The following is a 15,848-nucleotide window of genomic DNA, read 5'->3' on the forward strand; positions in this document are numbered from 1 at the left end:
TGGGCGGTGACAAGTTTTAACTGCTGTGGTGTACGCAGAGTCGTGCATACACCGCACAGGCAGATGCTTGTCGCAGTCGCGCATGTAGTGGTGCTTCCGTCTGCAGAGATGCTCCGTGTTTTTCAGCGTTATTCCCGTCTTGTAAACGACACGCTATATCTACAAACTCAGCTAAGTTCGTGTAATGGATAGCGACAATTGACATTCGTCCCTACTAAGATACGATGTGCCAGAGTGCCACTCGCCGGAACATGCACCCGCGTTCCGCCAGAGCCGAGAACGCTGATTGGCTGCAGCATTTAAGGAAACCCACCAATGGCGGCATTGTAGTCTTCAGCGCCAGTTGTGTCATAAAGGCTGCGTCGCAAATATACATCAGAGTAGGCCAGAATGGCGACGAAGACTGACAGGTAAACAAGGAAAGAAAGGACGATCTTTTTTGCATTTTCGCATGGCCCCTGCTTTACGCAGATATGGTGGCTAGAAAGAGAGGTGTCAGCATCGGCGCACCGGAGAGGCAAAGGGAATTCATCCCAATGTGGCGGCGCTGCTGTCGGCTCCGAGATGCCTGGGCAGCGCCGGCGAGCCCCGCGCGTAGCTCCCGCCTTTCGCCATAGTTATTTCACGGTGAGCGGTGGCCGTGGGGCTTAAAACAAAAACTAGTTGGCGCACTTTTGTGACTGCTCGCTGTAAAGTGTGTATTGTCCCTGAAAACTAATGTCCTGGACTTGATTCCCTGTATATTAGCTGCGTGCGTCGCTCGCATTCCCAACCTCTGGAAGATAGCGAATCAAATGACTTGCCGTGAGCTTGTCACCAAAACAGCGTCCATGCCGTTTTCACTTTGGTGCCTCAGGGTTCTCAGTGATGTCTGAATTTGGGTACAAGCATCAGCAACCATACTTGAATGGTTTATTTTTATGACTTGCACATCAAAAAGCAAGGTTTATTTCGTACAACCTTTAATAAGCAAGTCATGTCATTTATTTTGACAACTGATTTATTTATTTTAACAACTGAAGTTCACAAACATCGTTAAAGAAAATGTACAGACAATATGACACACTAACTGAAGTTCACAAACACCGTTACAGGAAATGTACAGATAATATGGGAGAAACACAAGTTATATCAAACTCAGCTGTAGCAAGTAAACAACTAAGACAAGTAAAAAGAAGTCAATATACAATGACAAAATGTGCACACACACAGATTTGATTGGTAAACACAGATGCAGTCATTAAGAAGTTTACGAACACTGATTTCTACCTATGTCAAACACAACGAGATTGTGACATCACATCTGCCAATGGAACCCTTGTAACAATGTGCATGAATGAGACGCTTCTAAGGGGTAACAACAGACGATACAATGTGGGCAACGTATATATAAAACGAGAAAACCTTGTTGGCTGTGTTGACCAGACGAAAGTGAAGTAGTTCGTCCCAGCTTCAAGAACTTCACCTTTTCTCTCTTTTTTTGTTTGGAGGCATTTTCTCCTGCTACAAGGAAATGCATCCTAGTCAGTGTGAAGTTGTCAGTGTGAAGAAGTGAATGATTTGATTCATCACTTTCACTCTGTGCTGCTCACAGCTGACCATGTTTAACCTCTTCACAGACAGGCAGGAGATGAGGTCCGTGATGCTATCGGTTTTCAACTTGTTGAAACTGAAGCAATACGTAAAAGCCTCCTCCATAGCTTTGACAAGGTCTGTTAGGGGCTCAGACGGGTACAGGAGGCCGCCTCTATTTATGTAACGTGTGACGCATGACTCTGCCGGAAGCAAGCTCGAGTCATCTGCATGAAGCAACAGCCTGCAACAGCCTGCAGCATTCGTTGCACTTCGTCTTTTTCAACATCTTTCAGGCCACATTATCACATAGCAACTGACGTAATAAGTGATCCGGGAGTCACGATTTCAGCGTGGTCAAGGAGGGCTTCACATGCCACAATCATCTCGTGAACTTCATTGAGGCGTCCCCCGTCTAGGAACTCGTCCAGCTTATTCTGTAGTTTCATGGGGTTAGTGGGGAAGCCCGAACTTAGAAGGCTGCTCACAACAGCTGAAGGAATGTTACCAATGGAGCGTGACCGCACTAAGCTATAGAAGGTGAGGCAGTTTAAAGATATTAGAAATTGTGTCGGGGTAGGGTGATCGTTAGAGCCAGACATTTGCCTCAGTATCCCAAAGAGGTTTTTCAAGAGCACCTTGGCACAAACGAGAAGTCATCGAGTACTTAAACCCCACGGTCTGTGTGACATAGAGCAGGAGGGAAAGCGTGCTGGAAAGGGTAACACGGAGTCCTTCAGCTGTTTCTGCACTTAGGAACCCATGCTTCTTGGGCATAGCCTTTTCCCAGGTCGCTAAAAACTCTAAAAAGCGTTTGATGATTCCTACTTCTTTGCTGTCTGGTCTTAAACCTCGCTTTGAGTACCTCAATGTCATGGCATCCATGAGGTCTCTCATCATAGACACAAACGCAGAAGTAGCCTTGGTGCAGCCAGTACCATACTGGACTTCCACTGCACTCTTGTAAACATACAGGCCCCTGAAAACTTCGTCACTGAAGAAGGCGAACGCCAAGTTGACCCACATTTTTTCAAAGCCATTAGGCTGGCAAACAGACATGGTGACGTGCGGCATTGCCTTGAGTGTCACTGAGCTTGAAGTGTTGCATTCGCAGGCCTCCTTTACATATTCATTGCCAACTCGGCCATCTGGTGTTTCGAGCCCTTTGGAGGTTACAGCGTTGCGCACAAATTTCACCAGATGGGGAAAATCGGACAAGAAATGGGAATACCGGCTTGGATCCACCAGGTGCTTCACTTTGCACACTGTCTTTTCGAGCATCCTGCTTACACTGAAAATTTTCCACATTTTGCGGTTCCATAAAGCCCCATCGCATGTGACACAATCCACGAAGGGCCCTGATTTCTCGGCACAAATCACAGCGTCAACAATTATTTTGGCCAGAATGTCTGCCTTTACATTGCTTTGCGCACCAAACGCACCGAGAATTTGTTGCCAATTGCCTGTGAATGGCTGAAACAAAATTACAAGGCCATGGTCACACTGAACACTTTCTTGCCCTAATGAGCTATACTTGCCAAGGCCAACAAAACCGTCAACTTTTCTTGTGCTATTTACAGTCAAGTTTTCGGACAGTTTCATTTCATCGACAAGTCTGCCGCCGTGTCGGTGATATGGATCAATAGCCTGTGCTTTCTCCACACTAGCCGCGAGCACTTCTTCGTTCAAGCCAAAACCACTTTTATATTTACGGACACAAATGCGCAGGCATGACGGGCTTGGTAGAACCATAATCTTGTGCTTATGAATGTGCTCGTACAGACGTGGGCTTTTCATATGCACCACTATGAATCCACTCTTGCTGAAAAATCATTCCATTTGTTTTTCTCCTTTCCGGTACTCCAAAGCATTCACGTACCTGCACTTGCTGCTTTTTTGGCAGGCTTTGCAACTCCTCTTCAAAACTAGAGCTACTTATAGCTTCGTTATCCTGCTTCATCTTTTCTATGGTCTCGCCCAACTTTGCAATGCTGCGCTTTTGCCGTCGCAGCTGCGCATTTTTTTTGCGTCAGCTTCCGTGTGAGGTTAGCTCTTGCCTGTCTCGCTTTCGTACACTTGTGGTATGCCCGATTTACCAGGAGCTTTCGAAGGTACTTGCACTGCAAGCATCGGCTTCTATTTTGGGCTGTCCCACAACACTTCATGCTGTGCTGTTTCCCTCCATGGAGCCTGTGCTTTGTTCTGATTTGCGCACTTTGCATTCCTGTTTCTATCTCAAACCCCTCGCAAGGAACCAAGGCATCCATTTAGAACAGAAGGCCCTTAACAACACTAATGCTGTCGACATCCACTGCTTTTACAACAGCACCCTGTACATATGCCGTGCAATAAAAGGATGAGGCATTACATGAACACAAAAGTAACTTTTCAAAACACAGGGTTCCACCACTTGATGTACACATGAAGAAGGCCACAACGTCCGTGTTGTTCGGAATGACGTGTTTCGCCCAGTGCTTACTTGGAAGGTCATCTTGTGTCACGCTCTCCAAGATATTGTGGCTGCCGTTATAGTTCGAACTTAATGGAACATCCGTTTCAACACTTTGTGGCTCCTCGTCAATGGAGTCAACCTTTATTCTCTTGCAAGTCGCACCTCCATTGGAGGACACAGTCTTTCTTTTTGGAGACAGCTTCTTCGAGAGGTAAGTCGGAACGTTTGGAAATATGGTGGGAACTGCGTCGTCTGTCCGTTTTGGGCAATCCCGGGGGATTTCCACAGACTCACCGTTGATGACATGCGTGTAGCTGCGGATGATAAATCTCTTGTTGAAATGATCCTTGCACACAACGCAGTTCTGTATTGGCTTGTCAGCACGAGGAATTGCACGCTCCCAGGTCCCGAGACGTTCATCGTCGTCAAAAACCGCAAAGAGAGACGGCTTCTTCCCTTGTTTCTTGGCCGAAACATACACTGCTGTGCATCCAAGCGCGAAGCAGTGTCATTGCTATTTGGACGCCACTGCAGCATGGCCACGTCGGTACGTAGTGATCACAAACAATTTCAAACTAGTACACCTTTGCTACGAAATTACAGCTTCAATGTAGAAAATTCAAAGCAGCACAGAGCAGACGTGAAAAGACGAGCGCGCACATGTCTGTACACAGGCGAGGCAGGCGCGGCAACAGCGGTCATCTGCCCCAATGCATCTCGAAAACGACGCGCGCGCCACGAAGCAGCGGCATGAAATACCAGCACGCCTCCGAACACAGCGTGGCTGAGGCGATGCGGACACCTCTCCTTATAGCCACCATAACGCAGAGGTGTAATATTTGGTATATGTTGTCGTGAACACGTAATCTAGCGATTCTGCAGTTTAAATCGCACTCTTCGGAAGCCTATCTAGGGCCCCTTTAAGCCAGTAAGCCAATAGGGTGCCAATCCCCTTTCGAGAGTAGCACGTGATGACACCTGGAAGAGAACCATGGCCAGGAGACGGGGGACATGTAGAGGTAGCTGAAAAGGGGACATAACAACCAAGCCCGAAATGGCCAGAAGCAGTGAATTTGTGAATTGGAAACCAGGCCACCGGGTGCGCTTGCTCCTACTTTGGCCACACTGCTGTTAAAAAGCGCTTCAAACACGCACCTGGCACCCGCCAAGTCTTCATGCACAACTACTATGCTAGGGCTATGCACTAGGCTTGTGCGAATATTCGGGCGCTTCGAATATTCGAACGAATATTACAGTATTCGAATTCGCTTCGACGCGAATTTAAAATTTCTGATGTTTCGAAGTATTCGAGGTGAACGAATATCAAAACTACCTTCAAGTTTCGGTTTCGTTAGGCAAGCCGCAGTGTCATTGACATCAGTCCTACATCTTGACTACATGCAGAGCCAAGACAAGCTAAGCCACATTCAGAGTGTTGTCATAGCCTTCTTACGCGCGCATGTTCGGCAGGGTAGTCAAGGCTCCTGTTTCATTGTTTCAAACAATGAAATTGTTTCCATTGCAAACATTTGCAATGGGAAAAATTTCGGCTCTCACGAACGGGCCTGCGCGGCCCGGCGGATGATACGAACGAGCCGGCGAGGCGCCCGACTGTCAAACGAGCGAGAGTCCGACGTACGAGCTCTTTCTCCAGGAACAGCCGGGCTGTTGTTTTCTGCTCGCGAAAGCGCGCCGCGGGCTCCACAGGCGCGCTGACGCTGCCGCGAAACCACCCGCACGCTGTGCGGGGCGTGGCCGGCCGCCGCAACCAGGCAGCAGCTTCGGTCGCGAAGTGGTCCGGTGCGCTCGAGCCACCGCTTGTAACCGCTACTTAAAATTCCGTTCAAAGCACACACGATGTTTCTCGTGCGGTAAATAAGCTAATAATGTGGACGAAAACGGTTATATAAAAGCGCCCATGAAATATCTGCCGGGTTGCAAAACTTAAACATCTCCGGTGGAGCCAGCCGGCCATGCATGCAGCCTCCATGCAGCCAGCTGTCTTGAGCGCTTCGCAACTGCCGCCCTGAGGCGCACGCCTTCCCATTGGCGCAAATAGTCAGGCTCCTCTCACTGCCACGCGCATCATTTTCTGACCGAGGCACAGGCGACCACGGGCGCGGAATCGCCGAGGCAGGTGTGAAAATTGCGCACGCAACGCCGACGCGCACGAATCGCGTGCAAAAACGTCCTGTAGTGAGCTTGGGCACCGCCATTGAGGAGACGAAAGTCCAGAAATTACCGCTCGGTGACATCGAGGTTAAAAAAAAGCAGAAAAACGTCACGGATTACTCCACGCGAAAGTAAGAAAAGAAATAAACGAAAACGTTTTTTCAGTGCTCAATTTTTTGGTCTGTGTTGGGTCATACGAATTTCTGATGATACGAATATTTTTCACGGTCCTGCGAGATTCGTATTATCGAGATTTTACTGTAAAACTTTTTTACCGGAATGTCTCAGAGACAGGAAGCTCAATGACACCTGACAGCTATTCGAATTCGCTTCGAAATTATTCGACCCTAGGACTATTCGCTTCGAATTCGCTTCGAACTAAAATATCACTATTCGCACAAGCCTACTATGCACCATCGGGGATGGCTGTGGATTAATGTGGACCATCTGGGTTTCTTGAATGTGCGTCGACAATTTGTACACATGGTTTATTTTGTATTTCAACTCTGCTAGGAATACAGCCTTTGTTATAGGGCGTCAAACCTGCAATCTCTTGGCAGCAAATGCCTCAGCCACTATGGCACTGTGGTAGGTCATGGCCTTCGCGATCACCCCGCGCACGTTTTGCTCCGGCCGTTCCAATCGGCCGGAGAGAGCGTAAGTTGAAAACAAGGCGTGGCCGCGTCTTCCGCCGAAGGGCGGCGCTCGCCACATACGCATCAACTATTCCGCTGAAGCTTGGTGCAAGCGACGAAACGCGCGTTTTCGCAAGCTTGCAGTCAAATTGAGTCGAGCAACCAGCTTTCAAATGGCAGGTACAAGACAATAACCAACAAATTCATTATGGTTAACTTCTCAATATGAGGTGCGCAAGTACAAAGTTTAAGCAGCAATCATACGAGCGAAGCGCAGTCGGTACTGGCACTCTCTGCTGCGGTTTCGCGTCCCTATTTTATTTTTGTTTTAGATTTGTCGATGTGTATTTACACGCGGTGCCCTTGAAAAACCCCTCACGCCCTCACCCAACATTATTTACAAAAGTAGCGACTTGCCTAATCACCTGTTGCATAAATGCAATATTAAGATTGTTTCTGATTGGTATGCATGTCGTACACAAACCAACCGTGATACATTCAGACACCACCGTCCATTATAATTCAGGGCCAATGAGTATTTCAGGGTTTTAGTAAGCACTTTGTGAACTAATATAGCGCATTTGCATGGCAGTTAAGAAAAGCTAATCATGGTCTGTAAAAACTACACAATACATCAGCATATAAAGCTGCATAATTATCGCGGGATGTGCGACTTATTATTTGTCTGTGTTTGTAATTGAGAATGCTTTTTGCTTGTATACCTGTGCGCGCAGATGGCTCAGCTAGATTAGTGGTTCCGTATAAATTCAACGATTGAATGTGCTAACTCCGCTATTTTTTTCATTTTGTAAGATCACTTATAAAATTTGTGCTTTTTTATTTTTGTTGTCTTTTCCGTCTCCAAGTTCCATTCAATTAATTAGCTACATTTACACTATTTTGAAGATATTAAACATCATATCGTGCCAATTATGCACTTCTATGCAAAGGCAGGGGTTTACACGGTTGGTAGTTTTCACAATATTTTTGTACGTGTTTCCGTAGTTTTTTTCAGTGCTTTTTTATTTTTGTCTTCCTGTTTTGGAGGAGGTGTATGAATGCGCATTTTTTTATTTTGTAAGCTAGCTTGTATAATTTATTTCCTGCTTTTGGTTGTTAAGATTCCGTGCAACCAATCGTCTCCGTTCACACTATTATAACGATTAAGTACACATGTTAACTCCGCTAATTATACATTTCTTGCGCAAATGCAGGGGGTTACACTTGGTCAGTTTTCATTATTGCTTTTATTCTTGTTTCCGTCGGTAATGCTTGTCGGAACTTTTTATTATTATTTTCCCGCTTTGCGCGGGAAATGTATAGAACTCATAGTTTTGAATTCGTAAGTCCACTTTTATGATTTCCTTATAGGTTTTGTATTTTATATTTTTAAGGTTCCGTTCGATAAATTATCTCTATTTGCGCTATTATGCATTTCTGTGCAAATGCAGGGCATTACAAGGTTCGTCTGTTCGCGCAATTTTTTATTCACGTTTTTGTCATTATTTTCGCTGCTCCTTTATTTTTGGCTGTTTTGTGGAGGAGCTGTATAAGATTTATATTTTTGAATTTGTTCATATCACTTCTATATTTCTTATTTTTCTACTTCCTGTATTTTTGTTTTTTCCCCTAAATTACGTTCGACTAATTACAGTGTAGACCATTTATAACGTAACCGCTTATAGTGCGGGACCGGATATAACGCGGGTTTTTGAGACCACCGGTTTGCCTCCCATAGAACTCAATGCATAAGGATACCGCTTAAGATGCGGTTGGCCGAAGCACAATACCGTTTATAGTGCGGTTTTTCGGCGGGTCTGCTGATCGACCGGCGCAGCTGAGGCATCGTTTTAGGGTAGCAAAAGAAAAAAGAAAGGATGAAATCGGCCACCTGACGCAGCGTGCACCCCTTGCCCTCCTCTCACGTAGACACCCAAAGAAAAAAAAAAAACAGGCACCCTTTAGTTCGTGCGTACCTGATAACCACAACTGACCTTGCTTGATGCACCTCGGAAGATAGCGACAGACTCCCCATCCGCGCGCGGCAAGTTGATTTTATTAATCGTTAACCGCATGGCCTGTTTTCGCGCACGAATCGTGCACATCGGTGTTGCGCGTGAGTTTTTGTTTTGTTTTGTTTTTTTCGTGCTCGTATCGATGATTCCGCGCTCGCGGTGGCTTCTTCGCGTGGCAGTGGGAGGAGCCTGACGACTTGCACCAATGGGGAGACGCGTACCTAATGGCGGGAGATTCGAAGCGCTCCGAGCCGGCTAGCCGCGCCAGAGATGTTTAGGCTTACCACCGCGGTATTTTTTTGATGGGCGCTTTCACAAGCAGCGTGTATGGCAGTTTATATTCCACTTTTCGCCCACATTATTAGCTCTTTTCTTGCATGAGCATCTTCGCTTGCGCCCCGTGCGGCATTTCAGCGAGCGGTTAGAAGCGGTCGCAGGGACTTACTGGGACTGCCTGCACCGCTTCACGGCCAGTGCCGGCGCCATGTTGCCGCCTTTTACCGCGCCGCTCACACCACGCCAGTTGTATCCGCGCTGGCGTGCACTGCACGTTTTCGCGATACCAAATCTACGACGCGGTTCACGCTTTAGAGCGTTGTTGCAGATAAGCCACCGCTCTTTCCCTTTCCGAACATTCGAGCCGTGCGAAGCCGAAGAGTACGTTGCGCTGATAAGCAGCCGCCTTCGGCATAGTGAACACATGGTGGGAAAAAAAAAAAAAAAAAAAAAAAAAAAAAAAAAATCCCGCTGGCATTCTTATCACGTCTTGCGGCATCTGTTTATAGACGCTAAAAACGCCGTCATGGTCTTTCAAAACAAATACAACGGAAGTTAAAGCCGCGCTCGCCATTTGTGAGACTGCGCTTTTGCCCTGCAGCAGCGGCTGATGTTAAAAATATAACGAAATATAGACCGTGCCTTCGTTTTTAAGTGCTGTGCGTTTGAGTGATGATAAATATAGGTTGACTTGAGAGATAGGTGGCGATGTGGTTGAATTCGCGCGTGTTTTGGTTATAGTGCGGTACCGCTTATAGTGCGGATTTTTGCGGCTCCCGCGACATACGTTATAGGCGGTCTACACTGTATCTTTATCCTCGCTTTGTAGTGATCAATTATAGTAACTACGCCAATTTACATTTCTGTGGAAATGCAGGGCTGCACATTTGGTGCCGTACGTGGGGTACTCGACGGTTGTGTATACGTTGGCTCTAGAATCAGCCAACAGCGATAGGCTGCTCTTTTTCCAAATGCGATTGTATGCCTCATGGCATAAAACGTATATCACAGTTCTATGTTGGCTTTTGCTCCACGGAAGAGAGCAAGGCAGCAGTGGTGGGGTTCCTTTATGAATCAATGAAGATCGGGGGGCTCGACCTGCAAGGGCCGGGGGCCTGTGCCTAGAAGGCGTCGAGTTCTCGCCAGCTCCAATGAAAGACATCAATTACAGATGTTCTGTGTCAGAATCTTCGGCACGAGCTCAACAGAAATGCGGCCAATAAACTCGCAAATACACTCGTGCTAAGACCAGAAAAACTGCAGCATTGACATGCATCGAAATGCTGCATAAACAGCGGCCTAACGGGCTGAACAATGCATTCGATGCATAGGTGCGCGCTGCCGCCTGGCGGAGCGCGCGGGAACCAGCACGCTTACAAAATTTGGCTGGGGCGCGCAGCAATTGGGACGGCCAGAGCAAAACGCGCGCCGTGGAATCTCGGAGGCCATGGGTAGGTCGAAGAAAATGTGTTTCGTTGCTGGGAAGACACAAGCGAAAGCTATCAAAGGTCAAAACTCGAGATAACATAAACTTACAAAGGCTTTAGAACCTTGCACCATACATAAACTTACAAAGGCTTTAGACTTTAGAACCTTGCACCATAAGATGGCACTCCTTCCCATAAATACTCCATGACACGCCTCTTCGCAAATACCCATCAAAAGAACATAGACACTTACGCAATCCTGCCCTCCAACGTCCTCACAGTGCCTGCCAGTTCAGTTTTCCCCCTTTTAATCTCCAGAGAACTTTCCTCCAGCTTTTCTTTATGCTTCTTCATCTCCAGTTCAAGCAAGATCAGCTGGTCCTTCTGCAGGGAATAAAAGCAGGAGCATATTACACATACACAACCTAGTTCGTCATACACCATTTCAATTCTACAAGCAGGGTGATAACCTTTTCACCAACTGCATGCTTTTTGCCACACTCTCTCAAATGGGCAAGGGGGATGTACTATACACACCATAAAACTACGCTTTCAGAAACCATACATTGAGGCTATGCTGTACAGGCTGATCACTTGCTTCAATTAAGTTTTATTGTGAGGATGCATTGTGATTTGCTCTTGATTTTAAGGTAAACAGAGAAGGCCTGCCAGCAAAATGAATGGTGAAAAGTACTTGTAATAGCTACGAACCCCAATATGGCTGCAACGTGGCACTTTTCTTTGATCACACCTTTATGACCGCAACTTGAGCAAGGAGAATAAATTCCCGATTTTCCTGTTCCAACTTTCCACCAGTATACAGGTTAAAATATATGTGTGGTGATTCTTGAACTAGGGGCAGCAATTTTGAGAGCTCCTGCCAATGATTCCTGATGCAGTTGCACAAAATTCTGCAGCAACTAGAAAACAAAGGTGCTCATAACCACCCAAACCACTGCAAATGAAACTATGCGGTTAACAGAACAGCGGGTTGTAACTATAGAGAGTGCAATACAGTTAGGGTACGAAAGAAGTTGACCCAATCCAGACGAAGAACAGAATACGGGCGCACCACTTGCTATCTGTATTGCTACTCTTGCCGAGTTGGTTACTCGCCATTAGGCTGCTGACGCAGCTTTTATTTCACTAGAACCTCTTCTTACCTCCCATTTCCATTGCTTATTTTCATGGCTTCCAGTGCTCAGAATTTTGTGCTTCATGACTCTGTGACTTTCATTGCTCAGGTACTAGTTTAGATAAATTTTACGAAATTCAGGGAATGGGCTATTTGAGGCTTTATTTTAGTCTCGTGCAGGACGCCAGACAATTACTCCCAGTGTAAGCTGGCAAAAATAAGCAAGGATGACAACAGCCACAGTGCGACAACAGTGCGCACAGAAATGTTAAATACGCATAACGTGCAATGTTGCTGGCTGTTTTGCTTGGCAGTGGCACTTGACAAAGGTTAACTTCTCCCATGCTATGCAGCAACCGAGCCACAGGAGCTGTAATAATGATTTCATGCGCTGATTCAGTAAAGGGATTGTGACAACCACTATGGCAAAACTATCAGAAATGGAGAATGGATGCGAAGTGTGTTTACAGATTTGATTGATTGATTGATTGTAGGGTTTAACGCGCCGACGCAACGCAGGCGATGAGGCGCGCCGTAGTGGAGGGCTCCGGATTAATTTTGACCACCTGGGGATCTTTATCGTGCGCCGAAATCTCGTACACACGGGCGTTTTTGCTTTTCGCCTCCATCAGAAAAGCGGCCGCCGCGGCCGGGAATCGAACCCGCGACCTCGTGCTCAGCAGCGCAACGCCTTAGCCACTGAGCCACCGCGGCGGGTTGTGTTTACAGATTGCTGTGGCAGTGTGCTGGAGCGCACACAGCTATGACTGGCTTGGAAGAACAGCCAGAAACATTGATATCATTCTTGATTGCTGCAGTTTAGCATTCATTCGGTGCTACACCACCCTTCCACATTACTACCTCCACTTAGGCTGTGCAAGTTGCACACGATGTCACAAAATGATTCAGCGCACCAATTTCCAAAAAATTACAGAGTCTCTTGAGGCTGAATATAGCACAGAAAAAAGTAAGTAAGGGTCAAGCTTTTTATTGGAACTAACACACAAAACGCCGTTGGTGCTCCTTCAAACAAAAGTGGAGAAAGTAAATCAGCAGTTGAGCCCATTCATTTACTCGCATCTACAGGTTTTGACTGTTTCTTATGATACAAATATTTTTGTTGCGCTAGGAATTTGTACAATCCCAGTTTTACTTTAGTAGCAAATACAAAAAACACAACAGCATAAAAACATAGCAAAAAGCGGAACAAACAAGATGTGTCACTACAGGCTGCCTTACATAACACCAGAATTGCAGTTTTTTTGGTTAAGCACTGCCACCAAGGCTTTTGTGCTTCATTATGTTATAGCCTCTCAAATTTTACATCCATATCCAGTTACACATCGCACCCAGACTATTACGCTCTAGAAAAGCAAACTGCATTTGCATTGGCCCTGCACTTATGTCTTACACAGCAGAAGTACAGTTGAATCCCGCAACAACGAAATTGAAAGACGTGCGAAAAATTTCGTTGAAGCAAAAATTCGTCGAGGCAAAATCTGCCCCAACAAATCACGGAAGGGCAAGAAAAATAGCTCCATATATTTCCACATCACTGACAGCATAATACAATATATAGAAAAAAAGGAGTGATGAGGAACAACGTCGTGTTTATTCAGATAACAAACATACCAATGGTTATCTGTTTTTTACCTGCACACGAAAAGCACATTACAGAAGGGGGGGGGAGAAATGCAGGCGCAAAACGTATTGCAGTACAAGGCGCATGCAGAGCTGATTACTTGCAGAGCAGGAGCGGTGCGGTTATCATCCTCTGGCTGGGCAGCAGCAACTGACCTTGGCAGGCAAGCCGCGCGCGCGCTTGCATTAACGCGACCGCGTGCTCGCGACTATGATAGAATGACGCGGGTTCAAGACTAAATATGAAAACATTATTTTTGCTTTTGACTTTGAAGAATTGTAGAAGGAAAACTGCAAGGACAGCTGCTCACAATGCATACATGACGGCACCGCGGCAGCAGCAGAGCACATTCGCGCGATTTCAACTGGATACGGATTCGCTGTAGCTCCGGCTTGGCGAACCGGGCCTGCACCTCATGTAAAGACAGCCAGCCACAACATCGTTATCACATCACCAGCAAGCAATGGCGTACACCTACGAGTTTATTTTTGTTTTGGGTGGCGGTGTGGGTGCGCGGGACACATTTTCGGTGAAACTAAGAGTCCTGAATGTATAAAAAGTTAGATAGCTGGCGTTATGCTTATTTTATTGTAAAACAAATGTTCAAACCCAGCCCCAATGAGCGAAAATTTCGTTGAAGCGAAAGCAAGCCAGACAAATGGTTCATTGTGGCGAGGACTTTGTTTCATTGACTTCTCTTGCTAACTAATAGGGAATTGGAAATATTTCGTTGAAGCGGAAATTTCATTGTAGTGGGGTTCGACTGTACTCCAGATCAATATCACAGCCACATGATGATCAAAACTCAAACACAATAGATGCACTTACATAAGCAGCAGTTTGCTCCTCAAGAGCCACAATCTTTTTGGCCTTGGCCAGGAGACGACGGTTCCGTTCGATGTGGACGTCCCTGCGGTGTCGTTCATACAGCAACAGTACGTACAGCAGGGACACCTGCCCCTTCAAGGATTCCACTTCTTCCGACCTGTCCTCTTCGGGTGCTACAGGCAATGCAAAAGAGACGCTTGTCTGCACTCTTGCAAGCACAATATTTTATACACAAAGCGCCTGCTACTCTGCACATGCACAAAGATAAATCCCCATCGAGCAAGGCTCTCATAGGGTGTTCACAGTGAACACCCTATGAGAGTTACACAGTTGAGAATTGATGACACACAAGCTGCTTGGCAAAACAAACACCGTTTGCTTGGCCAAGCTCGTTGCCAAGTTTGCTGCCAAACAGTGTTTGCTTGCTTTGTAGGACAGGCACGCCCCACACGTGACCAGCAGCGCAAGCAAATGTACCTGCCATGCGGAAAAGCCACTCGTTTGCGGAGTTCCGTGGAAGGCTTTGTGCAACCCCTTCGCTAAAATGCCCCATTTAAGGATCCCCGATTTAAGCGAAAAAGCTGCTCGCATTTGGTCTAGACGGTTCTGCGAGTGACCAGGCGGGGGCCAGGCTCACCTGCTGCGCCATGCTGCTGGGCGCCCTTCTTGGCCAGCGCGGCCTGCTGCATGTAGGACCTGCTGACCAGCTGCAGGTGCTTCTCGAGCAGCTCGCTTGGGGACATGTCGGCCAGGGCCAGGCTGGAGGCGTCCCCAGAGCCCTGGTCGGCCCCCCTGTGCACCGAGTAGGAGAGGAGGCTGCGGCCCTCGGGCTCGGCAGCCGCCTGGGGCGGCTCCTCCTGGATGCAGTCGCCGGCCTCCACACAGGCCTCGGCAGCCAGTGCGACAGGGCCGTCGTCAGGGGGGATATCGGCACCCGCAACTTCCCCCTGGAAAAACAGCACCATCTCATCAGACACTGTGCGATGCACTGCAATGAAAGTGCAATGAAAATGCAATGAAAATGCAATGCAACGATTGCAATGACTGCAAAATGCAATGATTGCAAAAGGCAAAGAAAATGGTTAGTTTTGGCTTCCACTGCTCCGAGCCCAGAGGGCACGCACACCAGAAGTACGACATGCCATCACTGTTTCGTGCGGACGTCACGACACTGTGGAGGCCAGCAGAGGCATTGTCACGACCACCCCACCGCCAAAACTGAGCTGTCTGAAAGCCCACTATTGAATAAATATTTGACGACTGCCTTCACTAGATGCGCGGATGGCGACTTCTACTGCAATTCTCGGCCATACTACCAGCTCCTTTCGCGCATGTAAAACTTTGTTTCTGGCGAGTGCGACACCTGTAACTGTGGCTTCTTCCACGAGTCCGTGATTGCTGCCAGCGCTACGTTGCCGCTCGCCAATTCATGCGTGTGAACTGCCGTCCCAAGTTCCTGTCAACGTCAGAGAGACTGAGCTACAGCACCTTTATTTTCCTGCCTATGGGGGAACATCATGCTGATGTACGTTTGCTGCATACCCAGGTAAGATGAAATTAAAGGGACCCTGCAACACTTGCCATCGACTACTAGTAATGTATTTTGGGATAAAGTCTATTGTCCCAGAAATCTCCTCCCGCAAAAATTATGAAAATCCGTTCACAATTAACGAACTACGCGCGATGAGAAATCG

The 15,848-nt window shown here is 47.1% G+C and overlaps 1 protein-coding gene across 3 annotated transcripts in view; it reads right to left on the reverse strand.

Annotated features, from left to right (window-relative positions):
• The window catches only part of LOC144154932 (uncharacterized), a 73,555-nt gene that overhangs the window by 31,386 nt on the left and 26,321 nt on the right, over positions 1-15,848 (reverse strand). For all 3 annotated transcript variants that reach the window (XM_077686058.1, XM_077686057.1, XM_077686056.1), the window contains exons 13-15: positions 14,792-15,101; positions 14,155-14,327; positions 10,803-10,933 (exon numbers count right to left, since the gene is read on the reverse strand). In XM_077686058.1, coding sequence (XP_077542184.1) covers positions 10,803-10,933; positions 14,155-14,327; positions 14,792-15,101 — 614 coding nt within the window. The remainder of the gene's footprint in view (positions 1-10,802; positions 10,934-14,154; positions 14,328-14,791; positions 15,102-15,848) is intronic.

The sequence above is a fragment of the Haemaphysalis longicornis genome, unplaced genomic scaffold (assembly GCF_048455015.1).
Source record: "Haemaphysalis longicornis isolate Haplotype H1 unplaced genomic scaffold, Haemaphysalis longicornis Haplotype H1 scaffold_1, whole genome shotgun sequence".
Classification (NCBI taxonomy): Eukaryota; Metazoa; Arthropoda; class Arachnida; order Ixodida; family Ixodidae; genus Haemaphysalis; species Haemaphysalis longicornis.